Raw genomic sequence first — 20,475 nt, forward strand, 5'->3', positions numbered from 1 at the left:
AAGCTCCTGCCCCTCAGTCACTCCTTGCCAGGTTCTTGTATTGTCTACCCGCCCGTTCGGCTTGTCCTGTTTCCGGTTTTCCCATCTGTCTTCCCTGTCCTGCTGGAATTTCCTCCCTCGTCTCTGTTCTGCTCTGTGGATCCCCTGCCGATTCCTGTATGGTCTACATTGGGTTTGTTTTGTTCATTAAAATTACTCTCTTCATACTACTCTGCCTGGTCTGCGCTTGAGTCCTCCACCATGCCCCGTGACAGACGACACTTTCCAGTTCAGTTCATTCAATCACACAATACAGCAGTGGTCGTTTCAGAAACACCTGGTGGAGATTCTGCACCAGGTGTTCTTTTCCAACGAATGTTTTTCCTGAACAACAATGGTATATGTTACATTACAGTCATTTAGCAGACACTTTTATCCAAAGCAACTTACAATTCAGATTCTATCCCATTTCTACACCGTAGGCACAGCTACGGGAGCATGTTTTGGGGTTAAGTGTCTTGCTCAAGGACACATCGACATGCGATTAGCGGAGCCGGAACCAGGGAACGAATCACCGATTGTCTGATTGAAGGACGGCCCTGCTATCCACTAAGCCACAGTCGCCCTCGTTGTGTCTTTTAAGTTACAAGTCAATCACTGGGCAATAGACCCACATGATGCAATTAACTACACTGTACACCATTGTTCAGCCAAACAGATCAAGTTGTATCGATCTGTTTGGCTGCTTAAAAACATACAGTATTATACAAACTGTAATGTTGGTGCCTAGCTTATTGAGCGGTGAATCCGATTGGGCTCAGTGGTGAGTGCACATGTCTGGTTTGATAACTGTGCAGCCTAGTGTTGGGGGAGATATTTATTTGGTGGATGTTGCAGAACTTCTGCCGCTGAAAGTAATTACATGTTATGCCTTTTATGTCCATCTATTTGCGGTTCATTGCATTAGTGTCAACCGTGAATCACTAGAGATGATCATTGCAACTGAAACACGCTTGTTCCTAATTCTGCACTATCTTGACGGCAGCAGTATGTTTGCTGCACACAGCGATGGCGGCTGCTGAGTCTTCAGACAGGAACACAGTTGCTTGTTGCTTTGCATAATTAAGGCGAAGAGTGAAGACTCCATCCCTTGTATTAAGCTGCTCTGCAGGATCCTGCCACATTTTCACTGAAGGAACTAGCTCCAGTTCTGTCCTCGAATTACAAGGGATATTTGCTTCGTTATATAGCTCATGTTCAAGATGATTCAAGAAACAAGAATCATTGTGTTCCTGTTTAATTTCTCACAGCTGCTTGGATTCAGGAGGAGAGAGGTAGAGGACCAAAGGTCTCGTCAGAGGAGCATCCCTATTACTTGCGATGAATCCCTGCCAATCACAAATAGTCACTTTAACTTTTTTAGATTATTAAACTGCTGGTGGTGTTTATTCCAAGCTGATACACAGAGCAGCCTCTTCCTCTGAAAGTGTCTTATTACCATCCTTTGCCATGGTATCTCTTGCCTTCTGTGCCACGTGTATTGCATATCTAGGTGTGTGTGTGTGTTTGTATGTGTGTGTGTGTGTGTGTAATAATCCACCTGATGAAGAGGTTGAACAAAAACACAGTACTGCGAATAACCCTGGCAGTGCGACTCTCCTCATGTTGTGAGCGGGACAGCGTCAGCCCGTCATCCATGTGACCCTCATGGTGCATGATGGCCTGAAATGAGAGGTATGGTTTTGAAAAATGCCACCGTTAATATCACACTGAATTAATTAAATTACAGCATTTTCAAAAGACCTGAGACATTGAGTTAAACTTGAGCTGTCTTTGGGCAAAAGTATCCAAGGACCCCTGTGGTTGCTGTTAAATAAAGGAAGTAAAACTGCGTAAATTTACTAAAACATCTCAAATTTACACAACAGTTATAACAGCTGTTTTCTGATGCTGCTTTAATTTTTATTTTGAACAGAACTACTTTAATCAGTCGGTCTAAAATGCACAGTCATGCTTTGTTTCTCATTCGGCATGAATACAATTCTACATTTAAGTGATGTACTCAGGCTCACTGCTGGCTCAGCTCAGTCTTCCTCTCTTAACAACCATCTCGTCATACCTCCACCCAAAATCACCATTTTTTTCACAGACACACACGGCGAGCACGTCTGAAACGGATTACCGTCAATTTCCAGCGTTTTTCTTCCAGAAAATCACCTCAAGGTATGATGCATTTAAAATGTTGTGTTTTTGTGGGGCTTTCTGGCTGTAATTTTTTAATGGTTTCAAGGAGAGAAATTTGGAAGATATCACTGGATTCTCTGTCGAATCTTCGTGCTTTCTGATCTATGGGTCGGCCATGATAGCAGTTAGCTTTGTGTTGATATCTGAAAACGGAGTACGTAGCTCGCCGTGTCCTGGCGAAAAATACGTGATATTGTGGTACATCTTCTAGTTTATTGTATTAGTTTGTGTATAACTGTGTTTTGAGTTAGTAAAATGGCTTCCATAGTATTTTCGCCCAGAATCTCGTCGTTACGTAGGTATATGATATATCATAAAATATACTGTAATTTTATTCATTTCTCAGAAGTGAATTGTACTACATGCATGTACTCTGTCGCCCACCCCTAGCCAAGGGGGCTCTCGGTATAAAGAGGTTAAAAATCATTAACCATAACTGTACAAAAGCATGATTTAAGAAGTGCTTGAGTATTTACACGAATCATATGTGTATTATTAACATATCTATATTTTATTTTTCAAATAAAGTGCTTATCGTCATAATGGTATGTCGCAACTCCCCTGATTTACATGCAAAGATTTGTGATCAACAGCGGCTCAGACTGTGCAAAAAATTGTGCTGTGATGTTGGATGTTACAGGGATTGTGATAAATGCGGATCTCACTGATCTGATTTACTCAGAATTTATGTATATGGAGGTATGTTCTTTATACTATGACAGTTTACATGTAATTAGACAAAAAGAAAAACATGATGCATGGCCTTGTTACAGAGTCGCAATACCTCGCAATGTATCGAATCGTAACTCCTGCATCATGATATCTCCGATCGCCACATTGTTGCCAACACAAAGCCCTAATTTAAATAAAGAGTCATAAGCACTAGTGTTGATAGAGCGTTCTGAAAAGGTACAGTATGGTTTCGTGCAGCGAGGTACCTTTCTCTGTACTCCACCCATGCGTGCACACTTGGCGTCAATGGTCTGGTATGTGAGCCACAGGTAGGTGTCAACATGCTGAATGTAACACACAGAGTCGCCATACTTAATGTCGGGAACACCCATCCCATCCACCTCCTTCTTCACACCAGGGTCCAACTTTTCCTGAAGGAGAGAGAGAGGAAGGGAAAAAAACTGAATACTGCAATTACAAGACAAGAAACAGGGCTGCTTTAAGGGAACATTTCATGATTTAAGATCCCAGTTATTTGAAACCAGAACCGTTGAATGCCCTGCTTAAGCATCTCAGGCTAACCAAATCTTTAGCACCCTTTACATCACTTCGGGTTTTTATCTTTGGCCATTTTAACTTTGTTTTAACCCATTTTGTCCAATCTTGTCACATTATTTTAGCATATTTTATTGTTTCACTCAGTTGTTTCACTCTGTATAGCACTTTGTAAATTTGTTAATGAAATTGCTTTATAAATAAAGTTATTATTGAAGTAACTCTGTACCTTGGAGGACCTGAAGCAAAAGGCTGTAGACTTGACATCGGCTTTCTCTTTGTCCATCAGCAGCAGAGATTTGTCTTCTATCAGACTCAGATACTTCCCCGTAGTCACGTGTCTCAGTCTGAACGGCTGACCCCAGCGGATATGACTCCCGCTCCACCTGGACATAAACACAGTCAGAGACATGAACACCAATAGTACAATAAGACATTAAGAATCTTCAATAAAAAAAACACCTAACATTAAGAAAATGACTCTACTTCTTTCTTGACTTATTACCTCAGTAAACATTGTAAATATGAGTTTATGGTCTCAATCTCTAGTTTAAAGTCTTCTTCAATACAGCATGATGTTCATTTAGTAAATGATGGTCCATTTAGAGTCAAATAGACCACAAAGCAGAGTATGCTTTAGGGTGGGGCTACTGTGATTGAAAGGTTGTTGCCACTACCAGAGCTGTATACGGCGTCTCTACGTCACTCCTCCACATTCCAAATATGGTGAATTCCTTTTATCAGTTGTGAAAAAAACAACATGGCAACGGCTGTAATCTAAGATGGCGACAGCGAAAACGCAGGACTTCAAAACAGCATTCCACAAACCATCACCGTCACCATGACTACGTCCACTTCTTATATACAGTCTATAGTTGTTACTCACAATCCCATCAACTCTGCAGACAGTAGATTATTTCATAAGCATGCAAAACATTTTGTACCTGATGCTGATGGATTGATGCGATTTACTATGGGGTCAGATCAGTCTCAATAATTGCAAATGCAAACAAAAAGATTCACAAATGCGCACAGAACAATTCACAAATATATTCGATTTACAAATGCACACAGAAGGATTTACAAATATATTCGATTTACAAATGCACGCAGAACAATTCACAAATACATTCCAATGCACAAATAAATAAATTACGATTTATATAAATGTAAAAAAAAAATCACAAATATATTTCTGCATTTGTATGTATTTATTTGTGGATCGCACTGCATTTATTTGCAAATCGCTTCACATTCATTTGTGGATTTATGAGACTCATCTCACGTCGCTGGATTCACAAATGCGTTTTTTTCAACATAGACCTATCTGTAGCCAATCAGATGTCAGCCTCATTTTCAACCAATCACATGAGCGCAGCTCCCCCCTCCCCTCCCCATGAGACTGTCAGCTTTGTTGAATCAGGAAATAAATATTGTAGCCATCTGTGTTCACCCAGAGCTCTACGATCCCTCATATCAGTAGAGACCGGACCAAACTATGTGTATAAATGTTATTTCGGAGTTCCTTTTTGTTGGTTTATTGCCGTTAAATCACAGCCAAATCAGTTTATGTTGTGTTCATACAGCTGTGGTAAACAGCCGACGTGTGGCTCGCTAGACACAGTGAATACAGTTCGATGAAATCCACGGAGCTCCTCCGGACTATGTTATGAACCAGATATGACGGCGTTTAGTTCCCCGTGATATCTGGGACTTCCACAACACATACTAAGCAGAAATAGAGGTTATTTTTTCCACAGTTGACGGCGGACAGTTGAACGGCTATCAGTGCGATAAGCCGCGCCCCCTCACCGGCGCGTCCAGCGCAATTCACCGATTCACGCGAATGAACACAAATAGTCCCCCGGCGAGACCGGCGGCGCGAACAACGCGATTAACGTGGCGCGAATCGTGTTTGGTGTGAACGCAGCATTACGCTGGCAGCCTCGTGGCCTCATTGTTTGTACCATATGGTTTACACACACATAGTTTGGTCCGGTCTCTACTGATATGAGGTATTGTAGAGCTCTGGGTGAACATAGACGGCTACGATATTTATTTCCTGATTCAACAAAGCTGACAGTGATTGGTTGAAAATGAGGCTGACATCTGATTGGCTACAGACAGGTCTATGTTGAAAAAAACGCATTTGTGAATCCAGCGGCGTGAGATGAGTCTCATAAATCCACAAATGAATGTGAAGCGATTTGCAAATAAATGCAGTGCGATCCACAAATAAATCCATACAAATGCAGAAATATATTTGTGATTTTTTTTTTACATTTATATAAATCGTAATTTATTTATTTGTGCATTGGAATGTATTTGTGAATTGTTCTGTGTGCATTTGTAAATCGAATATATTTGTGAATTGTTCTGTGCGCATTTGTGAATCTTTCTGTTTGCATTTGTGAGTCTTTCTGTGTGCATTTGCAATTATTGAGACTGATCTGACCCCATAATTTACTGGTTTGTTTTCAGTCTGTTGTCTCATTTATGTGTTATATTGTTTTTAACTCTTTACTGTTTGTTTTTTTAAGTCTGTTTTCTGTGCTTTTATGTGGTGCTTGTGTGAAGATTTGACGCAGCCATCTTGGCCAGGACCCTTTTGTACATTAGATTTAAAATCTCAATGATATTATCCTGGCTAAATAAGATTAAATAAAAATAAAATATATATATATATTTCTGTGTGTGGTGATCTGACTGTGTGGAGGTGCATGTCTGCTGGTGTGTATTTGTGCATCCACATGCTTCTTGTGTGAATGATGTACTCACACAACACGCAGTGTCTCCAGCCTCCACAGGGACCTGGCATGACTGGACACTGCTCCCCCCTCATAGTGCACTGTCCTGGGGATAAAAAGGAAAGTAGCACACCTTCAGACGTATTATATATCCACTCCACACATAACAATGTACAAGTCACTTCTTCCACTGCAACTCCAGTTTCATATGACTTCGATATGCTACTACTGTACCTGGATGACTCAGTATCAAACCTAAGCAGACGTTCAGGAGGAGAATACATCACTCTCATCATCAACTCAACAACATGGCTGTCTCTTTTGGGAATATCTTAAAACTATTATTATTAATAGTCCTCCCTGCCTCAGTCACAGCAGAGCGCTCAGTCTGCAATGAGATTTGCTACTTTCTCTTCCTGCAGGCCATGGTAATTTCCTTAAAACAGAAGCTGAAAACTGTGGATGTCTAATGGTCTAAATTCAAGGGTGGAGGAGAGCCAAACTTGACGACGAGGAAGCGCCAGAAGGCAAAACTTTGATTGCAGAGGTGACTTTGACATTCTGTAAAGTCCTGAGAAACTTACATTTCAGTAAGAGATGCTGAAATATTTTGAATGGCCATATGTTTGTGATCATATTCAATGTAATTTAACCCAGATTTAATGGTGCTATATTGTCAATACAGAGTATAATAACCCATCACATGACCACCTCTGGAATCATACACCTGGTTTGAAAAATCCAATGATGCGAATGCTAGCTGGTCGTAAACACTGCACTCTTTCTCATGTCTAGTATCCTTCCTATATGACTGGAAAGCGATATTAGTATCATTGACTCATTGTTGACAGCTACTCCCTAACTAGTAACATCCATCACATTCATACAAGTTTAAAATCTGACAGTTCTCACTGTCACACTGCTGATTCCCACATACAACTACTGTTAGCTGCTGCAGCTCCCTCCACCGGCCTGACATCCTGCTGTTGTGTTGACTTGCCAAGATCTAATGTTGATGTATGTTTCATCTATTTATAGGACATCTATTTACTATGTATTGCATTTGGTAGAACATAATGCGTACTGTGTATTTTGACTTCCTTCCCCCCCGATCTCTAACATTGGAATCGTGTACAATACAGAAGGGATCTCTTCGCAGCCAGTGTGGACAGGAGGAACTATTATAGCAACCAGTTATCCAGAGTCTGTAGCCCAAACAGAGCCAGACTAAAGACATTTTGCTTTGTAATAAAAGCTCCTGAAATACAGTACATTTGCCATTATGATCTGCTTAAAAACACACAAAATCATCCAGGTGTTGGTACTGGATCTTATTATGTATGTGCATAACTGAATGACAGCAATTAAAGCATCTACTGACTAATTGTACTACGCTTCCCCTGGTGACGTATTGTGCTTTCAACTAACTCCAATGTAAACCCATCCACATCATCATTAGTCGTCAGCGACTACTCATGACGCAGTATAAAGAGTTAGAAAATCTGCTCAGGGAGCACGTCAGGGTGAACGGTTAGGAAATACCAACACAGGACTTTCACCCAGGAGAATGCTGTTCCTGTCCTGTGGGAAACCAAGTCAGCTTTACCGTATTTTATCGTAGTTTTGTTACGGAGCTTGCTTATTTTACTAATGTAACTTTTTAAAGTAACTAATGCCAGTTATATAAAAAGCGGACTTATTTTAACACAAATGTCTTTTCCTAGTACTGTTGTTGCCAAAGCTTAACCATGTAGTTTTGTTGCATAAGTAGACCTAAAAACTAAGTAAACCTACGTTGGAAGCTTTTTTTGAAAGGACAATGTAACAAGCAGTAACTGACACGCCTGTCCTTGACCCGTCCAAAACAGACGCTAGAGGGGAACTTAGAGCGTCATACATTCAAGTGTAGAGCCACTGACCAAGCGTCGGTATTTGACGAGTTGTGAGTTTGAGTATGTTGAATCTGATGTTTACACTGAATTAGTGCAGGTAAAAAGAGGAGATACACTTTGTTAAATAAATGACAATATTGAGTCCATATATCAGTACAGTTGTAAGTATCAGTGCACATTACCTCCTTTGCTCGTCCCCATGCTCCCCAGACGGAACAGTCAGACACTCGTCCATATGACCGTGAAGGAGGCGCAGGACGTCCCCTCCTATCAGGAAACCTGCACAAAATAGACAACAGAAAGGGAGAAAAATGGGAATGACATTGGAGAAGGAGAGGGAATCATACTAGAGAGAAATGGACAGGTTTGCATAAAAGCTCCAGAATTAGTACATACACTACCTTGCCTACAAATTTGGAAACACTTTTGAGCATTCTGTTGAAACTGACTGTGCTGACGTGGGAGGAGGGCAGCAGGGATCAATTATGGTATCAAACCAGACATGAATAAGCGCCTCTGAAACCCACCTGTTCAGATAAATAAAGACCAGCACCAGCAGAGCTCACTACCCAAATGAAGACCACCTGTGTCCTCAAATCATGTCACTCTGAGCCTTTTGGGAATCAAAGTCTCTACTAGACTAAATGTAAAACAGCCAGAAACCTAATTCTATACTACATATCAAAACTAAGCAGGTTTCGACTATGTAGTATGTCCGCACTAGAAAAGCGTCTAAATGAAATACACTCAACAAACTCAAAAATCAGCATTCAACGCTATTGCCCCCTAATTCATTGCAAAAAGGAAAATGAGGAGCTGCTAACATCTGCAACACATTAGAATAAAGCATGAATGGCAGTGAAATAGTTCAAGCATGATAAAGTTACAGTACATATTGTTTGCATTCAAGTATTCACTGTACTACTGTAAGTTCCACCTTCACATGAAAATGCTACTGGATCAACCGTTGTCTTCCCAATATCATCACATGGGTAAACATGTGCAAATCATCCAAAGTGTCCTGAAATTTGAATACCACTTACCAATTTAATTTGTGTAAAAACATGAAGCGACAATAAAATATTGTACCAAAGCACACTACAAGCATGTAAGCAAGAAAGAGAGAACGATGGAAAAAAGGAAACAGACAGAGGAACAAAGAAACATAGACAGGTGTACCTTGTGCTACTTCACTGCCAGAACAGATGGGAGCCACACTCCATAGTGTCTGCTGGAAGGCAGCATCAACATGGAGACTGCCATTACCGTAGGACAGATGCTGCAGGGAGAGACATGACAGCCAAATACAATTAAATAAATTACTGACACACCAGACAATACACACAAACAAAAAGGATGTTCCTGTATTTAGCAATTCAGAAAGGAAGGCCAGGTCTGGCCATTGGCCAGTTACATAAACTTAGTTTAAAACTAGTATCGGCTGTAGACATCTAACCTGACATCATGTCAGGTTAGATTAGTCTAATTAAGCCTGTCTGTTGCATAAACATCAAGACTGACTTAATTTAAGGTAATCACCTCTCACCTCTCCTGCACCCCAGTCAATAAGTGCAGCCCGTTCTCACAGCAGGATGAAGCCTGCCTTGGGCTGCATTCATTCAAAATCCAGCACCTTCCAGCAGGTTTGTGAGGAGGTGTGATCTCTTTATTTGTGCTTTAGAATAAAATATATTTTTATTCTCCTGATTCACAGCTCCTGATCTTCAATCACACTCTAGCTCGCTCGACCACCGCAGCACTCTCTCTTTCTCTGACAAATAGCAACCGATAATGTAGTCATGTTTCCATTCAATTGCCTTCAGCAAAGTATTGTCATTGAGTGTTTTTTTCAGCAATTGAAGAAGTTTAAACAAATTTTACAGTTTCCATTCCGGCTTGAGACTCCGCTTCAGAAGCACTATACACCAAACTTTCCACTGTCATTCCTCTCTATATTCTGAAAGTTTTCATTCATCATTCATAGCCTGATTTATTTTTTATTAATAAAAACATGGAGAAATTGGCTGTTGGATGTTGACATGATTTTTAGATTTATGGAGTGATACAAAGAGGTACCCCAAATTCCCTCTGCAACATTTAACTTAAATATGTCAACAAAATAAAACAAGAATTCTTGACTCTGGATCCCAAATTAAAGGAAAGAAACAAATAATGAAGGAAAGAAGAAAGAACCAAAGACACAAAGTGACAGTAAGATTTGAGCGCCCCTCTCCTCTCATGTGTTCCCACATGCAGCTGCTACTGACCAGATATCTTTCAGAGGAGACGCTGACCAGGATGAGATCATCTCCCACTCTAACCTTCTCACCCTCTGACCGCTGCTTTGAAGCTGGATGGATGGTCCACCAGCATGCCTCGCCTACACACACACACAAAGTAAGAAAACACACACAAAGCAAACAATAGCTCAGAGAATATAGCAGAAATGTGTCCATGAAACACAGACTCAAACACAGTAACATGAAGTCCTGTAAAAATACTACCTATCACCTCAACCTGTGTACTGTGTACCACTTTGGTAGCCTAGATTTGTCTTGCAGCTGGTTCTGCTTGCACTGTAATTTACACCATCTTGGAAGAAGCAGGTCAACAACAAAAACAGAACAAACACTGTACTTTGTGAGTCTAATTGTTCTGATTTTGTTCCGAAGTGAAAACCACAGTGGAGAAGCAGCAGACTGAGTGATGCTTACCTGGGTCCAATATGAGTTACCTTGATTTGATTGTAAGATCTGACATGATCGTTATTTTTCAGCTCTTTGAAATACATTTTCTCCAAATGAAAGAGTTTCAATGCAATTAAAACAATGACTTTTGGTGAATTGTGCCGATAATGTCATTTTCTTAACCCCTTAGCTTTGTTTGTTTTTTTATTTCCCCCTTAAAGACCTTTATGGTTGGAAAAATAATTAAAATATAGACTCTCTATCTTTTAATTGAAGCTTTATGAAATGTTCTTTTCCTCAAAATTCAACCTGACATATTTGGTATCTTTTGACGAAAACATCACACATGCTTTTGGCCTTACAGAGTTAATATGGCTGTTGATTAAGCAAACAGTTTATATATTTACACACTAGAAGAGACAGAGCAACATTAGCCATTATTTGGAGTGGTGTTTAGTCCAAAATTCACTCTCCTTTTACCTTACTTTTGCTCCCACGACAACGCAGTGTAGCGAATAGCTAACCAGTGGTTCTCTTTACTCGACCATATCTTTACATTACAAATAGTTATTTGCTGCTATATTAATGCTCTGAATCCCGTATGGAACATTTAAGATACAGTTCTGCAAATTTGGCTACACAACAGAAGTTTACAAATCACTTTTGAGAACGAATGAAATGATATTTTAAAATATTTCAAAAACGTACATGACGAAGAGATTCTGATCAAATGGACCATGTAACCTATTTTAATCACTCAAAAACGTATATATATACACAAAGTACTTCAAGGTACTACAAGTACTACCACAATTTCACCTATTTCTCGCCAGGAGAAGGCGAGCAATGTTCTCCGTTATCGATCCCAGCCGCGATCTACGGAACTTTCACACACACACACTTCATATCCAGGAGCACGAGCACAACAAACTGCATCGAACTATCGCCTCCAAATTATTCTACTTTAAACCGTTAGAAAGTTACTATTGATCTGCCACAGATATCAACTCAGCCTATCATCATAAACATTGAAACGCTCCGTACCTTTTAGATGTTTCCTGGATGAAAATCGAAAAAAAAAAACATTAATCCGTGCCGCCATTTCGAAGCAGTCTCTCTGTTCGTTCTGTGGAAAAAACTGAGTCTCTGACGAGCTTCTATGACGAATGAGTAATAATTTCAGTTTTGGCCAATGGGTTTGACCCATGGGGGCGGATCACAGTTTTCAATTATTTTATTGGCTTAAAATTCTGTAAACAACTCAAAGAATGAATGACTACACTGCCCAGACTCTTCCGGGTTCAGAACTGTAAGAATTGCGCAAATCGGCCAATCACAGGCTGTGTTAGGTTCAAATACATCACGTAAAACTGAAATTCTGACGAAAATGAGCCATATTTTACAAGTTTTCATATGGCCCAGGCTCTCAAAATGATGCCAAACTTCTGTATTAGATAGATTGAACACTATTAGTGATAAAAGAAGTGAAATATAAAGTTAGATAGTATTTAAAAGTACAATAAAACAGCTATATCAGCTGCTTCCAAAATCAGAATTGACGTTGGCTGACCTCAGCAGACCTGTACACCGGCATTGATTTCTCAGGCATACTTCACTCTATCAAAGCCAATTTCTTTTTTTAAAAGGACTGCTGACATATTGTGATATGATTTGGGAGAGTTTAGGCCTGCCTGTGCATCATTTAAAATCAATAAAAGTGCTTTTTAGGCACAAAAAAAAAAACGAACCTGAAAATTTTCGATTTCAGCTGTGTGTAACATTCGTTTCAGCATTTACCAGTAACATATACAATGATATGTACACATATTAACAAAGCTCACATTTATTTGTGTTATTTTGCTATTTAAATTATTCAAATAGACCTTGTAGTTAGCGAGATAAGCCCCTTTGCGTAAGGGTAGGACATTTTCGAGCACGGGGCTGAAAATAGGCCTAGGGTTCAAGAGGTTTAAAATGACTGCTGCTGGCCAGGGATGTTTTTCATGTCAACAAAAATTCAAACTATGTGATAAAAAAAAGCCGTGGCGATGAGAGAAAGGAGTTTAACCCCCACCTGTGGTATCTTCCTGCAGTCCGACATCAAAAGCCAGTTTGTCTGTGGATGAGCGGGAGGTGGACAGACAGCACAGGTACTAAACAGAGAAACACAATTCATTCTATCAGTCCATCTGATCATCTACCGACTACAGTGACATTTGATGGAATTGATACCTGTTGCCTGAAGAGCTCATGTGTGTCATTCACTACCCCTACCCCGGTAATAATTACAGAACCAGTTACACACTCTTTTTCTGCTCACTCATTGGTTAGGCCGTTAAGTCTGGCCCAGAGAGAAACAGTATCTCTTTTAGTTCTTCACAAAAAGAATAGTGTTTCCTGTAAAAGTTCCATCAGTTCAGTGTGCAGTTTGAGTTCTATGAGACGAGTAGAAAAGTAATGGTACTATTTGGAAACCCATGTATTGAAGGAAAAAGAAAAGAAAATTCAAAGAGCAATACCTTCATCAAATGGGCTGTTTAACTTTCAGAATTCAAACCATTATTTTATGATTTATTTTATCATGAATGATTCTGTCTTGCTTAGTCTGCCAACATGTAACATATTATAAATAAAGTCGACTATGACCGATGACAAGCATTAAGAATAACTATATAAAAAAGGTTAATCTTCTCACTGATGGTCTCGTTTACTGATGTAGGTCATATTAATTGGAGACTTTCATAATTAGCTAAAAGTTCCTCATAGCAACTTTACATAAAAACGGCAGATAATAAATAAATATGGCAGAAACTTATAATTGTTATTTTGGTACGTGCATGTATATAAGTATGTGTGTTCACTGACCATTCCACTGTAGGAGTGCCGCAGCAGCACAGCATGTCCGTACAGTAAGGTGCGATGGCCGCCACTCTGGGCCGTCTGACAGAGAGACAGTGACAAGAAAGAGAGAGAGAAAAATAAAAGATGAGTTACAAAAGACAGAAAGGCACTGGGAGAGAAAAACAATGAGGAACAGCCAAACAGAGATATCAATAAACAGACAGGAAGAGGGAGAGAGAGAGGACAACTGTATCATTTCATTCTTCAAGGATCCTTTATCTATAAAGTCATAGGAAAAATGTGACCTTAGAGTCTAAACACTACGATAAAAAAGCAGCAGATTTGTGATGACATCCATCATTCACATCACAGTAGCTTTTAAAGGCACTCTGTGTAGAAGTTCAAACACCAATATATCACTGTCGTATTACTGTAACATCCCTAGCTGAGAGTTTAATTACCATTATCAGGGTTGGGTAATGAATTAATATTCAGGAATATGATTTGGGCCTCCACAGTTAATTAAACCTGATCGGGTACACTATTGAAACTTTGTGTTTAGAGTGGCTCCTCTGGTGTATCAAATCAAATGCTCCCCATTCACAGGTAACGATCCCACCAATCACAGGTCTCTGCTTCCCAAGCAGCTGCATTTTACTGCGACTACTTGAATAAACCTGCAAAAGGATTACAAAAATGTGGAAATCCTTTTGATTTTTGTTGCGTGTGTTTCCTGTAAAGAAGTTTGTTTGAACTGATCTTGGTTTTGTGTGAATTAAGATTTGTGCATTCTTGAGCACATTGAGTTCTACCAAGTTCAAACTCCAGGTTTATAGGTTCATTAGGTTCAGTGTAAAGTTCACCGTGATGAAGTAACGACTTTAAATAAAAAGTAAATATAGATCAAAATAATTTTGATCTGAATCTATAATTATAGTTTGTGTGACTGCCATGTAGCCCTGTTCCATGAACTAGAGTCTAGACGATGCCAGTAATAAAGTAAACCAGAGATGGGCAAAAATACATCAAAATGTATTTTGATACAAAATACAAAATACCCCTCAAATAAATGTATTAAAATAAAATACAAATACATATTTTCTGCATTTTCCGTTTTCTCACAATTTGGTATAGCAGAGCATTCAGGTTTGGGCTATATAATGTACACAAAGCTCTGGTGAACCCCACAAAAAGGAGGAACAGTTGACATCTGTCACACTCAGATAAAATATTTAACTTGACAGACAATCCGTTAAACTTGATGATCTGAAGACTGAACTCGTGAACTGTTTTTTGATTCGTGGAGAAAGCATTTTGAGTATTTTAAATACAAAATTACTCCACTCTAAAGTATTTTGTTACAATTACGTTAGATTTTTTATCGGCCCTATCAAATACAAATTACAAAATACTCAAAAGTAATTGAAATACGTATTTCAAATACAAGTAATAGAAATACTGCCCATCTCTGCCAGCGCTAGTGTTCCTCAAAAAGAGATCACACTTTCTGTAAACCCTTTTGGCTCTGTGTCTCTTCTCCATTTCTCAAGACTCTATAGGTGCTGCAAAACTGCAAAGTAGACTGGAGTCTGCGCCACTAGGAGACTGTGCCATGAAACTGGAGTGTTGCTCTCTGACTGACATATGTCTTCTTAGCAGAAAGTGCTCCGACACAACCAACATATGACTGTATCTGTACCTGATGTCTGCCTGCTCCTACTGAACACACAGTGCACAACAAGGTCTCACAGACCAGAGATGCTTCACTTTCACACACAGCAGTAGTTTGCATATGTGCCATCCATTTGTACAATACCTCACATCAAGACACATGCGAATAGCCCTGCCCTGTGTATGGCCATTCAGAACAGCTGTGACAACACTTTTGTGTGGAGAGTCTCAGTGTTGTTGTAAAATGCTTGTTCCATGATCTATAAAGATTTACAAATGTATAACAATTTTGAGTAATTTATGGTGTTGACAATGCATTGTCCAATCCACAAACTATACCAACCAGATTGAACAAATGTAAAACAATTTTACTTTTTCAAATATATTTATTTGACGTCTTTATTTGACGTCTTTATTTGACGTCTTTATTTGACGTCTATAAGACGTCTATAAGACGTCTGGCTTTTCAGGGCATTTATATGGAATTTTAGGGATATGAGAGGCCTTTTTCCCAGTATTTATTTGTAAAAAATGTTTTACATTTGTTCAAATTGGTTGGCATCTGTGGATTGAACGGGGCATTTGTGAACCCAATAAATTACTCACAAATCAACATACACATCTGGAAATCTTTTTTGTATCATTAGATCATGAAACACGCATTTGAGACCAATTATGAGTCAAATTCTTCTCCATACTCTCCTTTTCCTTAGAAGCGTACTGAGGCCTGTAGTGTCTCTGTCGTGCAAAGACACATGCAGTTCCTGTGGTTGGCCTTTTAAGGGTCGTCCTACTACAGCCACTAAACAACAGGACAAGAGTTTTTTATTCTACAGTTTGTCTTCAATTCAGACTGTTGTGGGAAAAGTTCTATCCTTATTTATCCTTAATGACTACCTCCACCAGTAGGGCAGGTCCAGCCACTGTTAAATAAGGATGTCATTGAAGACACATGATGTTTATTTCCTCATGTTAGATTGATGGTGGGGGGACTGATGTTTGTACAGCATTGTAAACAGCTGTGTCTCAACCACACATTCGGATTTTGTTGATGAGCGAAGTGTTGGATCTGTTTGCCTCGAGGAAGAATTCCACCTGTGCACCGATCCAAAACCAAACATCTCTGGGAGAGCAGCTCAGTTTTTTTGGCCATCCTCTACCTCTACTGGAACCTTTCCTTCAGAGGAATCGTCTGTTGATATAATCCTCTGGCTCCCATTAGGGACTGCCTTTGGTTCTGGTCTCATTGCAGAATGATGACACTGTGGGCCATTTCACAGGAATACTTTAGCAATTTGTCACTCTTAACGTGAGTAAGCTGAGAAGGTCGATACCACTTTCATGTTTTGTGTGCTGAATGTGGAGCTGCAGCAGCTGATTAGTTTATCTTAGCATGAAGGATAGAGCGCCATCTAATTAACATATCATACGTAATGTACAAAAAAAGAGGTGACAGTCATTCTTTTTTGTTTCTTACTGTCAACAAATTACATGTGAAGACAAAAACCAGGCCACGACAGGGTTGCACAACAAAATGTATTTCCCTCTGATTTCCCTAAACTGCTTGGGGCTCCTCACAAGTATATAGCTGTTTTTAATCTCAGTAATTTCCCAAAACAGCTGGCCGCTGTTGTTTTTAAGTGTGTGTACAGTGTGTGTGTTTATGGTAATAAAGGAACTTTATTGAACAAGTTTTTGAACAACAAGGGCTAGGGCACGCTCCTGGATCCCCCAGGAGGAGATGGCCATCTGGACTATACCTTGCTTAGCATGCTGCCAATGGGACCTGACTCCGGATTCACTTGTATCAAACGTATAATAAAAACATTGATGCTGTCTTCTTCTTGGGAGGATAGATAACAGATTACAGTCAAACAGAAACACATTTCAACCAGTAACTGTAATCAAAGGACAGCAGCTGCACAAAGCTGACCTGACCAGCGGAGTGATGAAACTGTTGAGGAACCGTTTGGAACCACCATGTTGATACTGTGTAATGGAATCTAGTGCTTGATGGAAACTGATCAGCAGCCTCCTTTTAGTTGCTTTGAATTGTGGATTAGTTCGAGCAAGGAACCACCTAACTTAAGCAAGAGTATGGATGACTTTATGATAGTAAGCAGATTCCCTCTCCCTGTTCCTGTATCTACCACCTCCTCCAATGTGTGTTTCATCAGGCCGCTGCCTCAGCCTGCCGGTCTCACCTGAAGCCCTGATCTGAGAACAACCTACTGTATGTTCATTCACCCCCTTCTCTGCTGTGTTTGTGTATGTGTGTTTTAAAGTGTGTGTCGCTTCACACTCACCCCCTCAGCCTTATCCTCGGTGTTGGCCAGCATCTCCTGAAGGGCTCGTACCGACAACGACTGCTCCAACACAAAGGTGCAGATGGACAGATCTGGAGGCACATTCTGAAACGGTAACACATTTATTGGTGTTGACTTAACTTTTACACTTTCATACACAAGAGTCAATTATTTTGTATTAGCACAGGATTGCTGACCATAAGCAGTGGTGTAAGATCAATGAAGTAGAAACACTTTGGTACTGGTTTGATGTATGTTTGGTTAGAAACTCGACACGTCATTACATCTTACTTACATCATTCATGTTACACATTAAAGGTGGGTTTTCTTTCAATTTGTCCCCTGACTGGCATTCTGTTGTCCATGTGGCATAAAGGAGTGTATTAGAACAGCACACTCGTATCAGTACCTTGGAGTTGGAGATGGATTCAAGGAAGCACAGTCTGTTTCCAAAGCCTTCAGCAGCCAGACAGAGTTTCTGCTGTTCCTTGTGGATTGTGGCTGAGCACTGGAGGACCACTTCATCATCCTACACACACACACACACACACACACACACACACACACACACACACACACACACACACACACACACACACACACACACACACACACACACACACACACACACACACACACACACACACACACAAAAAGGTATAGTTACAAATCAGGACAGAGATGTTCTGATGCTCATTGGTGGAGGCTAAAAACTGCAGAGCAACCTCATCTTCCTAGAGAACTGACAATCACAAACACGCTTCCAAACCAAGCCCTTTGCCATGTAGCACTGCATTGCATCACTGCAAGAGGAGTCAAAATGCATATACACATGTATGCCTACTATTATTAAAGTAAATAATAGAGACTGAAAACATTATTGTGCCCTGTAACACAATAGTGAAATCAAAGAGATTAGAGCAAATTCATTCAGTTTCCAGCAGCCTTCAAAGAATACACAGGAAGTCACAGAAATAGTAACATCCTGTTAGATCCATCTGTAGGCTACTTGTAGTTTGCAGACCACGTTACGATTATTTAGATTTTATTCATATATACATATAAATATACAGTATATATACCTTTACGTTAGGGTGAGGGTTACTATTTTCAACAACACAATATATTTTTATAACATTTGAAATGTTCATTGTAACAACAACATAAACAACAATTACTATTACGTAGAAAATTCAAGTTTTCTAAAAAAACGGGGTGTTTGTCATGCAGTCGGTGGAGAGCAACTGCGGCGCCAGATCTCGTGAGGTCATCGTTGACCACGTGTACATGACGTCAGAGCAAGTCGGGATCAAGTCGGACACAAATCTAACCAGCATGCATTGTGCTGTGACTATGTGCAGGCCGGGCTCATGTCAAACAAACATATGGTCATATTATGTTCAATGTCATTTCTAGCATACGTCGATAATATGCTATCGCATTTTTATGCTGTTTGAAGACAATATGAATATGAATTTGTATTAATATAATAATAATAATAATAATAATAATAATAATAATGCATTTTATTTGTAGCACACTTTTCATTCGGAGAATCTCAGAGTGCCACAGAGCCAGTCCATAGTTAAAAACATAGTTAAAACATAGTAAAAACATATTATAATAAAAAAACTAGTAAACATAAGCACAATAGAGAACAGTGAAAGAACAGAAACACAAAAGAAATAGCTGACCGTGATTTAGCACAAGGTCAGAAACGCCTTCCTGAATAAAAAGGTTTTTAGGCCAGTCTTAAAAGAGTCCAGTGTCTGTGTTGTCCTTAGGTGGTCAGGGAGACTGTTCCACAGGCGCGGCGCTGCCGAGCCAAAGGCCCGGTCGCCCATGGTGTGGAGCTTGGTGTTGGCGACCCGGAGGAGCGAGCTGTTTGACGATCTGAGGGTGCGGGTGGAGGTTTGGGGAGTGATGAGTTCTTGTAGGTAGGGAGGTGCATGTCCATTTATGCATTTATATGTGAGTAGTAGGACTTTGTAGTCAATCTGGAATGAGACAGGGAGCCAGTGTAGTGAGTGTAGAATGGGTGTTATGTGCTCATACCTCCGGACTCTCATCAGGATCCTGGCAGCGCTGTTTTGAATGTATTGCAGCTTCTGGATGCTCTTGCCAGTGATCCCAGTGTAGAGTGAGTTACAGTAGTCCAGTCTTGAGGAGATAAAGGCGTGGACGAGCTTCTCTGCATCTGACGGGGTTAAAATGGGGCGGAGTTTGGAGATGTCTTTGACCACTGTAACCTGCAGCATCTACTCGTAACACTAGGCGGCAGTATTTGCACAGTGTGAGCGAAAACACGTAATACGATAGCGTAACACTAGGTGGTAGTAATTCCTTCAAATAAAATACAAGTCATTACACTCCCCGCCTGGCATCAGTGGTGATGCCAACCAATCATCTAGTCATCTAATCATCTTCTGGGACAGAAGGAGTATACACTCTGTGATAGGTCTGAAGAAGGTTTTGATTACTTTGTTTCTGACTACTTTGATCTCTACTTTTTGGACAAGTCCATCTTCACTTGGTAGAGCCTTCACAATAACACCGATCGGCCATTCATTCCTTTTTGCTCAATTGTCCTTCATCAGAACAACATCTCCCTCTTTAAGGTTTGGCCGGTTGTGAAACCATTTCTGGCGGCTTTGAAGTGTGCTCAGGTACTCTTTCCGCCATCGAGCCCAAAAGATGTCAGCTAAGACCTGAAATCTCTTCCACTGGTGTTGGAACATATCACTTTTGGTGAAATCTCCAGGAGGAACTTCAGGGACCCCCTTTTTCTGAGTGAGAAGAGTAGAAGGGGTCAAAATAAAAGGTGCTTCTGGGTCGCAAGAGACAGGCATGAGTGGTCTTGCATTGAGGATAGCTGAAACCT

General features: G+C 40.1%; 1 protein-coding gene across 1 annotated transcript in view; it reads right to left on the minus strand.

Moving 5' to 3' along the window:
* The window catches only part of ryr2a (ryanodine receptor 2a (cardiac)), a gene marked incomplete at both ends in the record, with an annotated part of 190,358 nt that overhangs the window by 119,669 nt on the left and 50,214 nt on the right, over positions 1-20,475 (minus strand). Inside the window, 11 exons of the mRNA XM_079183201.1 lie at positions 1,580-1,701; positions 3,162-3,326; positions 3,680-3,836; positions 6,229-6,303; positions 8,272-8,368; positions 9,269-9,368; positions 10,357-10,469; positions 12,851-12,929; positions 13,642-13,716; positions 17,595-17,699; positions 18,004-18,123. Of these exons, the coding sequence (XP_079039327.1) occupies positions 1,580-1,701; positions 3,162-3,326; positions 3,680-3,836; positions 6,229-6,303; positions 8,272-8,368; positions 9,269-9,368; positions 10,357-10,469; positions 12,851-12,929; positions 13,642-13,716; positions 17,595-17,699; positions 18,004-18,123 (1,208 nt within the window). The remainder of the gene's footprint in view (positions 1-1,579; positions 1,702-3,161; positions 3,327-3,679; positions 3,837-6,228; positions 6,304-8,271; positions 8,369-9,268; positions 9,369-10,356; positions 10,470-12,850; positions 12,930-13,641; positions 13,717-17,594; positions 17,700-18,003; positions 18,124-20,475) is intronic.

This window comes from Pholis gunnellus, assembly GCF_910591455.1.
Source record: "Pholis gunnellus genome assembly, chromosome: 21".
NCBI lineage: Eukaryota > Metazoa > Chordata > Actinopteri > Perciformes > Pholidae > Pholis > Pholis gunnellus.